The 18154-nt window shown below is 46.4% G+C and overlaps 1 protein-coding gene across 5 annotated transcripts in view; it reads right to left on the reverse strand.

The window, feature by feature from the left end:
• Nucleotides 1–18154, reverse strand: part of EHMT2 (euchromatic histone lysine methyltransferase 2) — a 54653-nt gene that overhangs the window by 23098 nt on the left and 13401 nt on the right. For 3 of the 5 annotated variants that reach the window (XM_072988764.2, XM_072988763.2, XM_072988761.2), the window contains exons 5-13: nt 14463–14535; nt 13939–14039; nt 8542–8685; nt 7368–7523; nt 6267–6381; nt 5015–5116; nt 3983–4128; nt 2432–2575; nt 573–802 (exon numbers count right to left, since the gene is read on the reverse strand). In XM_072988764.2, coding sequence (XP_072844865.1) covers nt 573–802; nt 2432–2575; nt 3983–4128; nt 5015–5116; nt 6267–6381; nt 7368–7523; nt 8542–8685; nt 13939–14039; nt 14463–14535 — 1211 coding nt within the window. Of the gene's footprint in view, nt 1–572; nt 803–2431; nt 2576–3982; nt 4129–5014; nt 5117–6266; nt 6382–7367; nt 7524–8541; nt 8686–11386; nt 13017–13938; nt 14040–14462; nt 14536–18154 lie in introns of those variants that run through there. The other 2 variants (XM_072988762.2, XM_072988766.2) reach the window with 2 other exon arrangements.

The raw sequence follows: 18154 nt of genomic DNA on the forward strand, positions 1-18154 counted from the left end.
GTTAGTGCACCTTGTAAAACCTTTGCAAGCTTACGGTAATTTGGCTTTGTTCTGAGTCTTCGTTAACTTTTGGTGAATTCCCCCCCCCCCCCCGGAATGCATTGAACTGTAGATTTGACAGCTGTGGGTTTTTCAGGCTCTTTGACCTTGTTCTAAAAGTTGTTCTTCCTAACGTTTTGCCAGTCTCTGTGGCCGGCATCCTCAGAGGATAGGAGTCAGGACTCTGTGCTCTGGTCACAGCAACAGTCTAGGGCTCATCTTACCTCAGGACCTCATAGGTTGTAATTTAGTTTCCTTTCCTGCCAAAATAATGAAGGATTCAGGGCTGCACCAAGATGGAGGGGGCACATTCTGATAGCCCGCCTGACGGCAGGGATTGCAAACATTTGGCCTGCCAGATTTTTGGAGGACAACTTGCAGAATCCCCACCTTCACTGCCCATGAGAGAAGGTCCTCTGGATGTTGTAGTTCAAAACATCTGTAGTGTGGAGGAAAAAACACCCTTGCCCTAGAGGGCCCCGTAGGTGGAAATCTGGAGTACAGGCCCCTCCCTCTGCCACCTCCCTTCTCACCTGGGCTGGGTGGTATCCGCACGGCCTGTGCCCTCCGAGGCGCTCTGCCCGTGAGAAGGTGGAATGGGGACAGGTGTGGAGGTGTCTGCCTTGGCTATAGTGATTTCCTGGGCCTCGGAAGCATCTTCTCCACAGTGCGGGCAGAAGATCATGCCGTTGAGCTGGGAAACGCAGGCCTTGTGGAAACGGTGAGCCACACGGAAGTCAGGGTGGCACTCCAGAAAGGTGCCCTGCCGAGGAGAAAAACAGACCAAACCATGGATGTGGAGGGCCTGAGGAAAGAAAATTGATGGGTCTAGGCCTCCCAGAAATGGGGCCACTCAGATCTTCTACTACTGACAGCCAGGAAAAAATCCTCTGAATGGATGTAACTTTGCACCAGTTATTCTAAACTAAACCTTTAGTTCTTGCCCAGGGAACAGGGCAAACCTTCCTTCTTGGTACACGTCCGGACAGAACCCCCATGGAACCATCCTGGCAGGGAGTCTCCCAAGATTATTTTGTGGTCTGAAGAAAAGAAACAAATGGTGTGGGCCCATGTCCCGTTTCATGCATAAAAGCCAGCTGAACCGGCGGGTGATTCTTTTCTCAAGACTCATGAATGGGGAAGCCTTTCCCACAACATTTGGAAGGAGGAGGCTGGTTTAAGAGGTGCAGAGCAAGCTGTGTGGCCTTTCTCGCGGCCAACATTTAGTCACCGGTCACCTGAGGCCACTGCTCCTCTCCATCTAAAGTGAGGGCTAATCTGCGATCCTGCACTGGCCAATGCATCTTTCAAATTAGACTGTTGTGCTCAATTGGTTTTAAGTCCTTTTTTAGCATCTCTTTTTTTTTGGCCATTTTTAGTTTATTTATTTAATTTTTATACCACCCATCTGGCCGAGGCCACACTAGGCGGTTAACAACATATACCACCAAGTACAGTTTAACATAACAAAAAATGGAAATAATAAAATAGAAATAAGCAATAAACTCAAAGCATAAAAATACATCAAAATGAAATACAGTGGTGCCTCGCTTAACGAGCGCACTGTATAACGACAAATCCGCATAGCGATCCCGTTTTCGGGATCGCTAATGTGGAGGCATAGCGTCGGCCCCAATGGGCAAAACTCGCATAGTGAAGATTGGTAAGCGTTTCTCTTGCCGATCTTCGCTTTGCGACGCCCGCAGATCAGCCGTTCAGCGGTTTCAAAATTGCCGCCGGACGCCCAAAATGGCCACGCGCAGCGTTTTCGCACCCTCCCCTCACTTACCGAGGGCGCGAAAATGGCTGCCGGACCCTGGAAACTTCGCTAAACGGTGAGTTTTGTGCCCATTTGGAACTTCCCAATGGGCTTCTCCATTCCGTTTAGCGAAGTTTTCACATAGCAAAGGTTAATCCGGAATGGATTAACCTCGCTATGTGGGGCACCACTGTATTTAAAAGCATTCAAAGCATTTAAACCATATAAGAGTGGATATTACTTATATCCTAATAGCCTAATTAGATTCAGCTGAGTTTGCAGGTATGATGATTTCAAATGCTCGCCTGAATAGCCAGGTTTTTAGTGACTTTTTAAATATCACCATATAATACTTAATGCTTTTTTTTAACTATTTGCATAGCCATTTTTCCCTAGCTTTTAAATATTGTCTAATGATGTTAAGGGTCCATTTAAGGAGAAAGGCAGAGTGTGTGACTATTTTAAAGAAACAAGCATGCATGACACAACGTGGTCCAACTCTGGGTTCTGGGACATGTACGGATCCCCCCCAGCCTAATTCCCTTCCTTCCCAGGCATTTGACAAGTTCTGCAGATAGAGGGTCTTCTCCATCTATCCAACCAGCACACCCTCCCGGGTCCCCTTCCCCTCACCGCAGTGCAGAAGTAGCCACATCCGGGGCAGCAGTGATGCTTCACCATCCTGGCTCGGTGGGCTTCACACAGGACCATGAGCGGAACCCGGCTGGAGGGACGCATCGTCTCCCGCTTGAGGATGCTGCTGCTGCAGCCGTTCAGCTATAAAGCACAGACAGGAAGATGGTATTTCTCTCTTGCTTATTCCCTGGCCTTCACTGAGACTGCATCGGGTTTGTATAATTTCTAACGTCAGGAGGGGACTGGGATGTTTAAATGGTCTTCCGCATCTACAAATGATTCTGCCCCACAGGCGCTTTGCCCCCTTTTCAATGAGCCCCAAAGGCCAGATTCTGCTGGAAGTCCTTGTATACCTCCAAGAAGCACCGAGGCTTGGCTTTCAACCAGATACATCACGGAGAGTATCCAGTGCAATTATTTTATCATTACAGAAAGCAAAACAATGCAAAAGATGCTGTTAAGGTCCTGACCCATAGTGCTAAAGCACTCACTGAGCTGTTTACAATTCAATTATACAAGCTACACATTCCCCACCACCCTCACAAGCTGGGTAATCAATTTATCAACCTTGGAAAGATGGAAGGTTGAGTGAACCTTGAGCCAGCTGGGATTGAATTCAGATCATCATCAGAGGCATGACTGCAGTACTGCAGTTGAACTGTGCCACAAGGCTCCTAATATTTGAGTTGCAGCCATAAAACAAGCGAGAGCTGACAGCTTGTTTCTATGCTACCTTTCCCCCCAAAAAAATAAATTAAAGGTAGAGACTGTGCTTTTATCTTTTCTTGCCATCTTTTTATTACCGCCATTATTCAAGGATGCTGCAATTCTGCTTCTCGATTCTGATACCTTTTGAAAATCTGAGATCTCTACTTGAGTCTTCCAGATGGTGAATGCATAGATGCAAGTACAGAGTGAAAAACGTGGTTTTCTAACCCTCCTCCTGGTACGCTGAGCTTCTCCTACAATGTATTTGACCCTTGAGTTGGCTGGATAGCACAGTGCTTTAGGTCTGGCTGTGGTGCCAAAGGCTGGAAGTTTTGATTTTCCACTGTGTCTCTTATGAGCAGAACCAGCCTGTGTGGCCTTGGGCAAGCTGTACAATCCCAGGGCTACCCCCAGAAGAAGGGAAGGGTAAATAACTTCTGAGTACTCTCTACCTGGAACGCCCTAAAAAGGGCTGCCATGTCAGAACTGCCTTGACAGCACGTGATCATTGTAATGTCTTTAATAACGGTAAGAACAGCCACAAGAATAATGACGATATTATCTTATGATTTTTAGCTAAACGTGATTTTATCTATTTTTATTCTTTTACATCATTTGCAGGTCACCTTGAGCATTATCATTTCGTGGAAAGGCGGGATATAAATGTAGCAAGCCAATAAGTAAGTAAATAAATAAAGTCCTTGTTTATACTCAGCAGAGGACCTGAAAAGGAGCTCTGTGACTGTGAGACACAACTGAAATATCTAAAGCACCTTAAGCAAAAGACGCTTCAGTCTCTTGCTTCCTCCCAAACCTGCTCCCCCAACCCCCAAATCTTACCTCTCCGTCAGCACTCTCTGTGGCCATGCACTGATTCCCCGCCTGCTGGCTGAGGCGCTCTATCGTCGGCGCTTCCATGCGGCAGGAGCAGAGGGGCAGTTCTTCAAAGCGCTCTGTCTCCAGTGAACTTGTCTCATTAGACACCCCTGTAAAGGGGAGGGAGAGAAAGGAAGGAATGAAGGAAGGAAGGACGGACAGTGGGAACTGGGTAGGATCTACAGATATGCACCTACATACAGCCACACCCAGTCTGAAGAGCCTCTTCTGACTGGGCCACGGCTGAGCCAAGGGTGGGTAGAGAACCTTTGGCACACCAGATGTTTTGGACTATAACTCCCATAGGTAAAGGTAAAGGTTCCCCTTGACAATTTGTGTCCAGTCGTGTCCGACTCTAGGGGGTGGTGCTCATCCCAGTCTCCAAGCCATAGAGCCAGTGTTTTGTCCGAAGACAGTTTCCACGGTCACGTGGCCAGCGGAATTAGACACCTTCCCACCAAGGTGCTACCTATTTGTCTACTCGCATTTTTCCATGCTTTAGAACTGTTAGGTTGGCAGGAGCTGGGAAGAAGCAACGGGTGCTCCCTCCGTCGCGTGGATTCGATCTTACGACTGCAGGTCTTCTGACCTTGCAGCACGGAGGCTTCTGCGGTTTAACCCGCAGCGCCTCCACGTCCCCTACTCCCATAGTCTTTCATTATTGGCACTATAGGCTGGGGATGCTGGGCGCTGAAGTTCAGAACATGAAGAGCACCAAAGTTTGGCCAGCCTCGAACTAGACTCTCTCAAATCTCCTGCCTGTCCATGACTAACGACACTTAATCCCAGTCAGAATTAAAAGCAGTTTGTGATAAAACCATTCCAGTTTCCTCTGGTGAAAACAACACAGGGCAGAAGCATTCCTAAGAGGAGGAAGAAATTCAGTGTTCCCGAGCATCCATTCACAAATGCCCGAACTGTGCTTGTATCTGAACGGGCTCCTGGTGCTGCCCCATTTCACAGTGACCACAGGATTATCAGAAGGAAGCCACCTACCAGCGTTGTTGGGAGAGAGGGCGCCTTCACTGGGAAGCTCCAAACAGCCAAGAGGCACCTCGGTATATTCACTCTGTGTAGTTGAAGGGCCGCCGTTCAGTCCTGGAGAAGAAGAAAAAGAACAAGAGGATGGGCAGAGGAAGAGGGTGGGCGGGAAGGAAACCAACATTGGCAGAGAGCCAGGTCCCTTTGCATGCAATTCTCATCCACCACTCGGCTGGCTCTTCAGCCAGTTTAGCGCTGTTCTTCTGTACAGTTCTGGTGATATCTTCAAACTCATTGACTCACCCATATCATTTCAGTAGCGACTGATTCCCTAACAATCCTGGAAGGCCATCATACACTGTATTGTATTGCACAAATGTCCTCAACAATCGAAATCATTTACTTGGGGTTGTTTCCTTGGAAGCCAAGCCCTACAAGGAAAGACTGAAAGAACTGGGCGTGTTTAGCCTTGAGGAAAAAAAAGACTACAGCACTTTTCAAATTTTTGAAAGGCTGTTATTCAGAGGAGGGGCGAGATCTGTTCTCGATCACCCCAGAGTGCAGGATAATGGGCTCAAGTTACAGGAAGCCAGCTTCAGGTCGAATAGCAGGTAAAACTTCTTAACTGTTAGAGCAGTACGACAATGGAATCAATGACCTTAGGAGCTGGTGAGCTCTCCGATGCTGGAGGCATTCAAGAGAAAATTGGACAATCATCTGTCAGATCTGCCTTGGATTCTTGCCTTGAGCAGGAGGTTGGACCCGATGGCTTTCTAGGCCCCTTCCAACTTCATTATTCTTCGATTCTCTTTCATTCTTAATTATTCCCTTTTGCGTTAATACCTGGCCCGACATACCTCTTGTAATCTTTCGAGTCTACAGTGGACCCTCTACTTAAGGAATTAATCCGTATTGGAACGGTGGTTGTAAGTCGAAAAGTCTGTAGGTCGAATCTCCATTGACCTACAATGCATTGAAAACTGATTAATCCCACAACTGGAAGTTTTTATTCTATTTTTGTTCCATTTTGGTTTTTTTCTGGTCTGTAAGTCGATTCTCCGGCTGCAAGTCGAATCTAAATTTTGCAGCCAGAGAAGTCTGTAACTCGAAAAGTCTGTAAGTCGAGCCGTCTGTAAGTCGAGGGTCCACTGTAGTTCTAAAGGCAGCGCTACCCACTTTTCGTGGCTCCCCTCTTCCAAAAGAAGAGACCTCCCCCATTCCCACCTCCAGAAGCTCCGGTGCCAGAGCCCTTCAAAGGGATCATTACCTCTGGCATCCTTAGGGTGGGGCTCTTTGCGCTTCCGTTTCCGGGATGGTTTGACCCACGGGCTGTCATTCCGCCAGCGCTTCCGGGCCTTCCGCTTAGAGCTGGAGGTAGCACTCTGGGAAACAGAATATGAAAAGATAATACGAGAACAGCAGCACATGCTTCGGCAGGGCGGCAACTCAGGAAACAGCTTGGAAATAACGAGTTACAAGCAATGCAGTTAACTGTTATTTTTCCATAATGACAACAGAATTGCATTCCAGAAGTAACTGGATAATACCAACTTTCAAATGTGACTTTTAAAGTGTATTTTAAGGTGTGTTTTTTTTACAAGATTTTTTTCAAGTTCTACCCTCGTTTCTTTAAAAAGTCCTAATATGAAGAAAAGAAACAGGAAGTCCATCAGCACAACAAACGGTATAACCGGTTATTCTGTCAACACTGTTAAAACAAGCTCTAGTTTAGGGAAAAGAGAATGTATCTCGTGGAATGCAGCAAAAACTAGATCCAGTCCCTGCCATCTTCAGCTACCAGCTGAAATTATCAGTGCTAGCCAGAATTTGTGAAAAGTTCATTTTTTGGACTCAAGCATCCAGAACCTCTCCAGTCAACATGACTACTAGACCTCCTGGCTGGGTGATTCTGGAAGCTGCAGAATCTGTTAGTAGTGGTTCCCAACCTTAGGTAAACCAGGTGTACTCAGACTGCAATTCCCAGAAGCCTTCACCACCAGCTGTGCTGGCCAGGATTTCTGGGAATTGTAGTGCAAGAGCACCTGGGTTATCCCAAGGTTGGGAACCATTGGGGGATGTTGTGTTAAGGGACTCAAACCTATTTGGAATTATGTTTTCCCCTTTGTATTCCAATATATGGCACGTGTAGAATAAAAGTAGGACATATTCAGCATATGAGCCGAACATGAGGTTGTTGGAAAGGGGGACACATCTCATCAAATTCAGGAAAGGTTACTTGGAACAATATTTTAAAAATAAATAAATTGTTAAACAAGGTAAGTTGTTACGTAATTAAGCAGCCTCTATAGAAAAACCCCATCCCTCACCAATTGAGTAATTCTCTATTTTTTAATAAGCTGCAACTCACCCTATCAGAGAGGTTGCCCGATTCCTCGTCCTCATCTTCTTCTTCCTCCTCCTCTTCCTCCTCCTCTTCTTCTTCCTCTTCTTCCTCCTCTTCTTCTTCCTCTTCTTCCTCCTCCTCTTCTTCACTCATATGTTCTCCAGCAACATCTGCATCTGACTATAAAAAAAGGAAAAAAATTAAAAAGGCAGCAACCTATGCTGAGAGGGGGCGGTGGATAGAACAGTAGGGATCAGGAAGCTCCTACAAAGGTCAAGGCATCAGAAGGCAGGGGAGCCCATTCACTGTTCACAATGGAAAATGGCAGTTTTCAGCCCAAGGAAACGCTACTGGGCGCTGGCAGGTGCACAGGAATGCCATCAAGCCTAAAGATTTAAGACTTCAAAGTACAGTGGTGCCTCGCTTAGTGATCGCTCCACTGAGCGATGAAATCGCTTAGCGACAGGGTTTTTGCGATTGCTTTGCAATGTCCCTATGGGGTTTTTTTGCTTTGCAATGATTGTGGGAAAACGATCATCGCAAAGCGCCCATTTTCGCACAGCTGATCGGCGGTTTCAAAATGGCCGCCGGGAAATAAAATGGCCGCCCGCTGTGTTTCCTCGCTTAAGAGGCACTGAAAATGGCCGGCCCTATGGAGGATCTTCGCTTAAAAGTGAGTTTTTAGCCCGTAGGAACGCATTAATTGTGTTTTAATGCGTTTCTATGGGCTTTTTAATTTCTCTTAGCGATGAAATCGCTTAGCAATGTTTTTTCCAGAACGGATTAACGCCGCTAAGTGAGGCACCACTGTACTACTGGTCCATGTATATTACCTAAGTTTTAAAGAAACACTAATAAAGTAACAATAATCTCAAGCCATCAAATCGATTTGGACATACAGTATGGTGAACCTTTCTGGGGTTCCCCAGGCAGACAGTACTCCCGTTTTCTAGAGCCATCCTGGGACTGTGGAGCTTGCCCAAGGCTACACAGGTTGGCTTTTCTCCAACCTGGAGAAGAGCCAACCTGGCTCATTGGGGAATCCAACTCCTAACCTCTGGCTCTGCAGCCAGATACCTAACTCACTGAGCTACCCAGCCAACAATGTGACTGAATTAAGCAGCAGCTTTCTTATCTCTCCTTCTGTGCAAAAATCATCTTCATCAGAAGAAAACTCCCCACCGCCCTCCATACCTACCTTGCTGTCTGAATCAGCATGGCCATCCACGGAGTAACTGTCATAAAAGAGGCTGAAGTCATCCCCCACTTCTGTCTCCCACTCCTGACCCCTTTCCTCCTGCGAGGCCGTGGCTGGAGCAGTCATTTCTTCCGTGACTGTGATCTAGGAACAAAAAGTTATTTATTTATTTATTTACGGCATCAGCCGCCCACTCTTCAACCAGAGCTCTTGGGAGCAGCTGGTGAAACAGAAGAACGGAAGCACCTAATAAAATAACAGTTTTAAACCAGTAAAAATAACAGTTATAAATTCCAGCGAACAAGAAAACGCAAAACGACAAAGGCTAAAGAAATAAAGAGCGTGCCGTTGGTGGCTTTCTTTCATTCATTCAGTGAAAAGGAAAGAGGCACAGCAGCAAGAGAACTTCTGAGGAAGAAAATGTCAAAGGCAGGGATTTCCCACCCTTGAGAGAGTCAGAGCAAGGCCTCTGTGACTAGTTTTTAAATTCATACAGGAAACACGTGTCCCTTTATTTAGCTGGACATATGAGTGAATGTATTGGCTGGGATACACAACGCCACAGTGCCCTTCGTGTCACATGACAGACCACAATCACTTTCACACTGCAGACTGTCAACTAATTCAATTTTTTAAAATGAAGCATGATGGCCAACAGTAGACCAACCAACAAGCAGATGTTTCAAGCAGTGGATCTGGAGACGCTCTTCAGTGAAAGCAAAGGAAGAACTTGGCAGAAGTGGGCAACCAGAGTAAGCTTCAAGAAATATTCTTCTCAGTCTTCTGCCTACATCATGGATTTTTTGTGGTTAATGCCTGGAGGGAGTTCTTAGCAAACTGCACATCTCTCTACACAGAAAGCCCTATCAGAAGGGACTAGAACTCCCAAACTCACAACTTCAAGCCTGTTTACAAGGAACATAAATTACAATCATAATAGAGAGTGACCCAAATTAGAATATTATCAATCCAATAATAGGAGGTTGGGTTCATTGGCTTTACAGGCTCCTTCCAACTCCATTATCCTTTGATTCTAGGATCTTTCGGCAAAAGAACCCGAGAGTATCTTCATCTCATAAATTCCTTCAATATATAAAAACCTTAGCTATTATTAATATTTTTAATGTAGAGGACGGAACATTTTGGAGATCGCTCATTCATAGGGCCACCAGAAGTCAGAGGGGACTTGATGACACACAGCAACAATTTTTGAAAGTGTTCAGGCTATTTGAATAGCTCAGTGGTTAAGGTATCTGGCTGTGAAGCCAAGCATTGGGAGTTCGATTCCCCATTGTGTCTCCTGTGGGTACAGCCAGCCTGTGTGGCCTTGGGCAAACTGCACAGTCCCGGAACTACCCCTAGAAGAAGGGAAAAGGAAACCACTTCTGTGTATTCTCTACCTGGAACACCATGGAAAGGGTTGCCATAAGTCAAAATTGAACTTCACAGCACATCATGATGATGATCGCTAGCTATTTATGTAGCATTAAAAAAAACCATTAATTTTTTTCCCTACATAATCATACTATAATAATAGAGAGATAGGAAGGCAGGTTAAAAACCTAACAAAAAATAACCAAATAAATTAAATATCTGCTAGGAAAAAAATGTACTGAGAAGATAAAAGAGAAAAGGGGAAAGCTTAGAGAAAATGTATTCTTCTTCTACTCCGACTCTGAACTTCTCTCATTACATTCGTGTAGTGCTCAGAGACTTATCATCATACAGTGACTAAAAAAAACTACACATCTACATATAAACAAAAGAAACAACATGATTGAGAACCACAATGTCTACAATCTACATACAACCGCAGAGAATGTTTATCTCACCAGCTCCTGCCAAACAGGACTTAGACATCAGCAAGACAACGAATGCCTGTAGGAGCTTTTTCCGAGATAGGAACGGACAAAGCGATACAACAGTTATGCGCGGTGTCCTGCTAGACCACATCTACTCCACGAGAATGCTCCAAGAATACTTTATAGGGAATAAAGGTTTTTTTAAAAAAAGAAAAGAAAAAACCTAAGAGAGAAAAATAAAAGAAACAATACAGTACAGGAGCCTTTAAGAAAGGACCGGATGTTCTGGCATCACCTTTCTCATCAAAACTCTGCTGAGCTTCACTGACATAACAGGAAAAGGGGCACCCCCATGCTCTAGCAATATTTCCTTCACCTTGAAAAGCCTGGTGAACGCTCCTGCAGAGAGTAGCCACAAGGTATGGAAAGAGCAAAAGAGAAGGAAAATGGATACAGTTGATGACAATTCGGAGTTCTAGAGGAGCCCTCACCATTCATTTCACTCCCCCCACTGACGTCAGCGAACACAATGGAACTTTTGCATCACTTTTGAGTTTCAAACTAAATACATCCTTTTGTAGAACTGCACATTTTGTGCCTGGTTGCACCTTAAACGGAAAAAAACAGCTTTGAAAGCATTACAAAATAAGCCGATCGTTTCTGGGAGATCTGGTGACTAAGATCAAACCTGTTCGGGCACCAGATCCATCTCTGAAGTGACTTTTGACTTGTCTTCTGGAAGATCTACCCTGCTGTTTCTTCTCAATGGGGGTAGAGACCTGGTATCTGGTCTAGAACTGGGAGAAATTATTTTTGGACTACCATTCCCAGAATTCCCTGCCCGCACTGCCAGTGGCTTCTGGGTACTGTAGTCCGAGAGAGAGAGAGAGAGAGGTAACTCTTTCAAGATCTAGAACGGACCACGCTGCTTTGCTTATGGCTGAAATTTCCCATCCCACCCAAACGTACTGGCTTCTGCAATTACAAAAAGGTCTTTTGGGGGAGTTAATTTATTAACCAAGAGATAGTAGGGGTGAGCTTACCCACTCAGCTCGCTTGCAACCTCAAGTTCTGCTCTCAATGCACAAGAGACTCTGGTAACTTCACAACAGCATTCCTTGCGGCGGCATTATATGAGAAAGCATTGCTTTCTGAAGAGCCACATGGCAAGAGGGCCTCATGCGCCAAAGCCTGCACTCAGCAGCTTGAGGCCCCACCCAGGCCTCCAGAAGGAAAGCAAAATTAAAACTGGTCAAGTTCTTCTTAAAGCTGTACACACACATCACCGTGCCTTCTCTTTTGCTCCTAATAGACTGTACAACTGCTGTAACAACTTCTCAAAACCCGGCAGGTCCCTAAAAACCACCCCCTCACACACACTCTCCTAAAAACCGAACCGCACTGGACCACCACCCTCCTCTTCCTTCTCTCCCCTCTTTTCCTCCATCCACTCTGGGATTAGTTGGTGCCATCTGGCTTTTTAGGGTTCTTGCTCTTGGTTTAAATACCTCGATTTTTTATTTTTGTTTCCTATTTTATGAGATGTAAACAGACCCGGAGTAGTGCTGTGACACTAATGGGAGTGGGATACAAACTGAATGAATGAATGGATTTTCCCCTCCCTCCCAAGCAAAATGTGTCTAACAACACAGGGGCTCCTTCAGCGATCTGGCAGAGATATCCAAAAATAAATTAAACAGAAACAGAGACATACGTGGTTTTAACTGCAAATGCACTCCTGGCTACGGCCAAAACCTGAGTATCCAGCTCAAAGACAAATCCAAGAGGACACCTGGGATTTCAGGGGGGAGGGCAGCCCCACCCAGCACGGTCCGGATCCGTATTCCTTGATGTTTACTCATTTTGGCTGTTCAGGAGCACCTCTGTCTTGTTCCAGATTAAGTTTCAGTTTATTCACCCTCATCCAGGCCTTTACTGATACCACACACTGATCCGCTACTGATCCGCAGCTTCCTCAGATTTAGATGGCAAGGAGACATAGTTGGGCGTCATCCACATACTGGTGACACCAAAATGCAAAACTCCGGACAGCCTCTCCCAGTGGTTTCATGTACATGTTAACTAGCAGAGGGGACAAAACAGGACCCTAATGGACACCTCAGACCAATGGCCAGAGTGTCAAACAGAAGCCCCCAACATCACCATCGGACTTCTCTCACCCAGGAAGAACTAGAGCCACTGTGCCTCCAAGTCCCACCCCAAGGAGATAACCCAGAAGGATACCATGGTCGAAGGTATCGAAGCCTGCTGAGAGATCTAGCAGAGGATACCCGAGTGCTTAAGAGTACCCAGCTTCAACTATCTCCTTCCACACGAAGGAAGTGACACGGAGAGGAGAAATCCCGGTTTGCATGTAGGTTCTCCATGAAAACAAGAATCCTTGATTTGCAGATACCCGTCAGGGATGGTTGGTATCTGCAAATCAGGAAGCACACATAGAGGAAGAACTCCTCTGCAGACACACAGCTCAGGCCATGCAAAAACATTTAAAAAGGGGGGAACCATGGCAATAGAAGGTCAGGTGCTCCCGTTAAAGAATAGCCAAGTATATATATCTGCAAAGGTAAGGCTTAGATAGAGATTCCCTTTCTATTTTTCCCCCCAAACGAGAATATGGCTCTTTTAAACTGTTATGTATAATAATACAGTGGTGCCCCGCATAGCGACGATAATCCATGCAGCAAAAATCGTCACTATACGGATTCGTCCCTATGGGAAAATAAAAAGCCCATAGGAATGCATAAAAACCCATTTAATGCGTTCCTATGAGCAAAAAACTCCTCCATACAGCCGCCATTTTTGCTACCCGGTAAGCAAGGAATCCAGGCGAAAACACAGCGGGTGGCCATTTTTTTTACCTGGTGGCCATTTTGGAACCACCGATCAGCTGTTGGGAAATCATCGTTATGCGAAAATCGGTAAGCGAAACAGCTTACCGATCACCACAAAGTGATTTTTTCCCATTAGAAACATCTCAATGCGATCGTAAAAACGATTGCAAACAATTCGTCGCTATGCGGATTCAGCGTTAAACGGGGCGCCCGTTAAGTGAGGCACCAGTGTACATTTGTGCATTGTTTAATTCAGGTCTGGGGAACCTTTTGCCCTAGAACTCTCACCAGAACACAGCTGGCATGGAACAAACCACAGGGTTCCAAACCTTGAGTAACCCAGATGATCTCGGACTGCAACCCCCAAGCAGCACAGCTGGTGGTGAAGGCTTCTGGGAGTTTCAGTCCAAGAATGTCTAGATTATCCAAAATTGGGAACCACTGTACCAGGGTATTAAGAAAATTCATTCCCAAACCCTTGAAGGCCAAAGGTTCTATCACTCCTGATTTAGATGCCACATCATCCATGCATTAAACAAAAACAAAAATAAGAGCTGTTTTTCTTCAAAATGGTTGTTTTTCTTCATGTGGAAATCTATTCAGGCAGATTCATTAAGTGATTAAACTGCATTAACTGATAATGTGACTGTGCAAGCTAAAAATTTATTTAATGACCTGAGCGTCTGAATAAAGACTGGACGTAATCTGTATCCTGTTAAAACAATTTTTTTGAGGAGGCCTACCTCTGTCGTTGCCCTGGGACTTGACCGCTGGAGTGAGAGGGGCATCCTTTTGTGCATTGCATCGGCCATATAATCGTATTTCCTGCGTTTGGCAGGTTCTTCTTTGGGAAGAGAAGGAAAAAGAGGGAAAGTGAGAAGGGTGGCCTAGGAATTCTACAACCCACAAGCCCTTGGAACCCCTGTCCATTTCTGTGCCCCCCCTTGTTGTTCAGCAATTTGCACCCCCAGGTGAAAAAAAAAAGGCCTTGAAGAGCAGTAATACACCTTAACAAGGCGACAAGGCACTCCTCCTACACTTTATTTGAATCCAAAAAACTACATTAAAAAGTTGTTATGAACGTTGTGACGAAACCAGAAGTGGACTTCCAGCTACTTCCAAGTTTTCTCTAAGGGAATCTTCTAGGGGTGCAACAAGTGGACCCTAGAGCTCACCGACCCCCCAGCTCTCGTTCTATCCTGCAGTCTTGACCTCAGAATCACAAAGCTCAGGCGTGCCCAACAGATGTCCTCCCACCAAGTCATACCTGGCTCTTCAATGGCCCTCAGGTCATCTGGGACTCGAAAATGCAGCATCTCTGAGACTCGCTTTTCAGGGACCTTGGGATGAGAGGAAAGGAAGGACACTTATATCCAAGTCTCAGATTATGTCTTTTTTTAGCCAACTGGAGAGCTCAGTAGTATAGATTGCAGAGCCAAAGGTCAGAAGTTTGATTCCTCGCTGTGCCTCCTGAGGCAAAAGCTAGCCTGGGTGGCCTTGGGCAAGATGCACAGTCCCAGGGCACCCCCAGGAGAAGAGAACGGCAAACCACTTCTGAGTATTCTCTAACAATAACGACATTGTTACCTGTCCTGGAATTCTTATGAAGTATGGCGTAGAAATAATGAAATAAACAAAGCTATCTACAGTCGGATGCTTCTGAGCCAGAAAGCTCATGTGAATAATATTCAAAAGTGTTACGAACATTTCTCTGTGGCTTTCACTGCTGAGATAGCCCCAAGCTGTAAGATAATACACATAGAGTGGCTAGTAGCCAGATGTCAGTTTCAAAAACTAGGTTACATTCATAATCGCTTTAAAAAGTTATTTTTTGGGGACTGCAGCTCTCAAGTTACCACACCGCCCGGCCATACTGAGTAGGGGCTTTGAGGAGCTGTAATCTAACGTGAATGTCCATGCTCTACTTATAATGAAAAGCTGGCTGGATAGCTCAGTGGTTTAGGTATCCGGGTGAAGGGCCAGGGGTTGGGAGTTCAATTCCCCACTGTGCCTCCTTTAAGTACAGTGTGAGCGGAGGAAGGAAAGTGAGCCGTCCTCACAGGCGTCAAAAGAAGAAGGAGGCGGAGAATGCGCTGTGGGAGAATTGATAAAACTAGACGAGGAAGAAGGGGGCGCTAATAAGGCTATAGAGGTGTTCCTAGCGGAGAGGACGAGAGACTGGGGGGAGGAGTCGGGAGATTGGAGATGGGATGAGGTTATAAAGGAGGAGAGAAGAGAAAAAGGGTGAGACGGAGAAAGGGAGGAGAAAGGCACTCAAACGAGAGAGACAGGAGTAGAGAGAGAAAGAATTGCGACTCTGGTTAAGAACTTCCCAAACCTGATGAGAGAAGACGGTTTGCTACCTCTACCTAAAGAGCTGAGCCAGGCGGGAGTCCGTGAGTCCAAAGAGGGATGGAAACCGGGAGGGGGTATGGCTTTTCGCCCTACGATGGACAAGGCAACCCCTGGTGGTGTCAGCCCTTTCCTACCCAGATTGGAGGGGGCGACCGTGGTCCATCCCTGTTGCAGGACTACCTGCTCAGTTCTGACTGCGTCGGTCGCGAACCCGAACGCAATCGCTCGTTTTGGGGTGAAGAAACAATGAAAAACAAAGATGTTGTGCCTGGGACAAAGCCCAAGAAATATAACTTGTTAACTGACGAAGAGTTGCCGGACCCATTCGGTCCAGAGTTATCTGATGTTAAAGTTAATAAAACCAATCCGTTTTTGACTGTTACATCGACTCCTGCCATTATTCCCGCCGAATCCCTTGGTCCGCCCTCTTCAGGAAAAGAACCCAATCACAGTGGCGCCCAACGTGGGGCGGACCAATGGGGAGGCAGGGAAGAGATGACGAGGATGTTGAAGACTATAGAGAGGCAGGAGAAGATGATTGAAAGTTTGACGGAACAGCAAATGTTGGTTACCAGACACATGATGAGGCTGGGGATGGACGATGAAAGAACCCCAAAGAATAATGTGTTTATAAAGAATGGTCTGGTGGCCGGCCCCGCCCCCATCAGAATACAAAAGATGAGCGCTAGCGATGACCCGGAGGCGTATCTACATACATTTGAGCGAGTGGCGGTGGCTGCAGGGTGGCCCAAAGAACAATGGACTTTAATATTGGTGCCTTGCTTGACAGGACTATTACAAGAGGTGGTAGACACCCTGAGCCCCCAAGAAGCCGCACAATACGAATCCGTAAAAACAGCGATTCTGAGGACTCTTAATTTGACGGAGGAAGCGTATAGGAAAAGATTCAGGGAACTTAAGTGGAAACCCGGGGTACATCCACGAACCTTGGTGCAGAGAATGAAAGCTAACATGACTAGGTGGATTAAACCAGAGGACAAATCTAAAGAGCAAGTCATGGAAGCGTTTGTGTTAGAACATTTAGTGACGACTTTGAGCGGGAATCTGAAAGGGTGGGTGCAGAAGAATAACCCAAAGCAGTTGGAAGAAGCCATCAAGCTGATCGAAGACTATTGCGCCTCCGAAGAAGCAATCAAGGAAGGTCCCGCCTTTTCAGGGGAACGTGGGAGACCTCGTGAGAAGGCGGGGACGCAGACACAAGGCGGCGGAGTGAAGAGAGGGATGGACGTGCCAGGAGGAGCTCGCCCTCGCGGACGCCCCTTCGAACCTATGGGGCCGAAGCCAGTGCGCCCGGTTACAGTGGATGACCGCGTGTTTGGGGGGCTTGTGTGTTTCGGCTGCGGGACCCCAGGCCACGTGCGTCGGGATTGCCCTGGGACAGACTGCTCTTGGGTAGGAGGATCGAATAATGCCCAAGAGAAACCTGGGAAACAAGCAGGTTGGGAGGTGGTTGCATGGGTGAATGGGGAGAAGAAACAGGCATTAATTGATACAGGATGCGGCAGAACCTTAGTGCGGGAAATAAAATTAGAAGGGGTGGAAGAAGGGTTTACAGTGAAGTGCATACACGGAGACTCTAAGACCTATAAGACGACGTGGGCCGAAGTTAAAGTTGGAGATAAGAAACGGAAAATGAAAGTGGGGATTGTTCCAGGACTTTCGAGAGAAATGTTATTGGGAAGAGACTGGGTGGGGGATAGAACATTAGCGGAATGTAGAGAAGCGATGCAAGGAGACTGCGTTAAAATTGAAGTGGGAGATGATTTCTTACAGGAGACAACACGCGACCACATGCGTATGTTACAACAAGATGACGCCACGCTGCAAGAACACCTGCGAGCCGCGCGTGAGGTGGGCGAAGTAGTAGGGGGAGAAAAGGGGATGATCTTGGACAATGGGCTGTTGTATAATGTGACAGAGAAGGGGGAAAGGCGGTTGGTTGTTCCACAGAAATGGCGTATGGCGATTTTACATCTGGCCCATGATATCCCTATGGCGGGACATTTAGCATATGATAAGATGAAACCCAGGATTGAACAACGGTTTTGGTGGCCAGGAATGGAGAGAGAAATAGAAAGCTATTGCCAGACATGCCCAGAGTGCCAGAAAACTCAGGCCAAACCTAGACCAGGAGCCCCCTTAATACCCATGCCCCTAGTGGATCAGCCCTTCCAGAGAATAGGGGTGGACATTGTGGGGCCCCTTCTTAAATCGGCGGGGGGTCACACCCACATTTTGGTTATTATAGATTATGCTACCAGGTACCCAGAAGCAGTACCCTTGCGGTCCACGACATCTAAAGTGTTGGCTCGGGAGTTGTTACAAGTATTTACCCGGCTGGGCTTTCCGAAAGAAATCTTGACAGATCAAGGCACCAACTTCATGGGACAAACATTGAAAGAAATGTGGGGGTTATTGGGGGTAAAACCCCTCCATACAGCAGTCTATCATCCTCAGACTAACGGATTAGTGGAGAGATTTAATAAAACACTTAAGGGGATGCTAAGGAAACTAGTGATGGAAAAACCGAAAAGGTGGCACCTGCTAGTAGCGCCATTAATGTTTGCGGTGAGGGAGGTTCCA

The sequence above is a fragment of the Pogona vitticeps genome, chromosome 2 (assembly GCF_051106095.1).
Source record: "Pogona vitticeps strain Pit_001003342236 chromosome 2, PviZW2.1, whole genome shotgun sequence".
Taxonomy (NCBI): domain Eukaryota; kingdom Metazoa; phylum Chordata; class Lepidosauria; order Squamata; family Agamidae; genus Pogona; species Pogona vitticeps.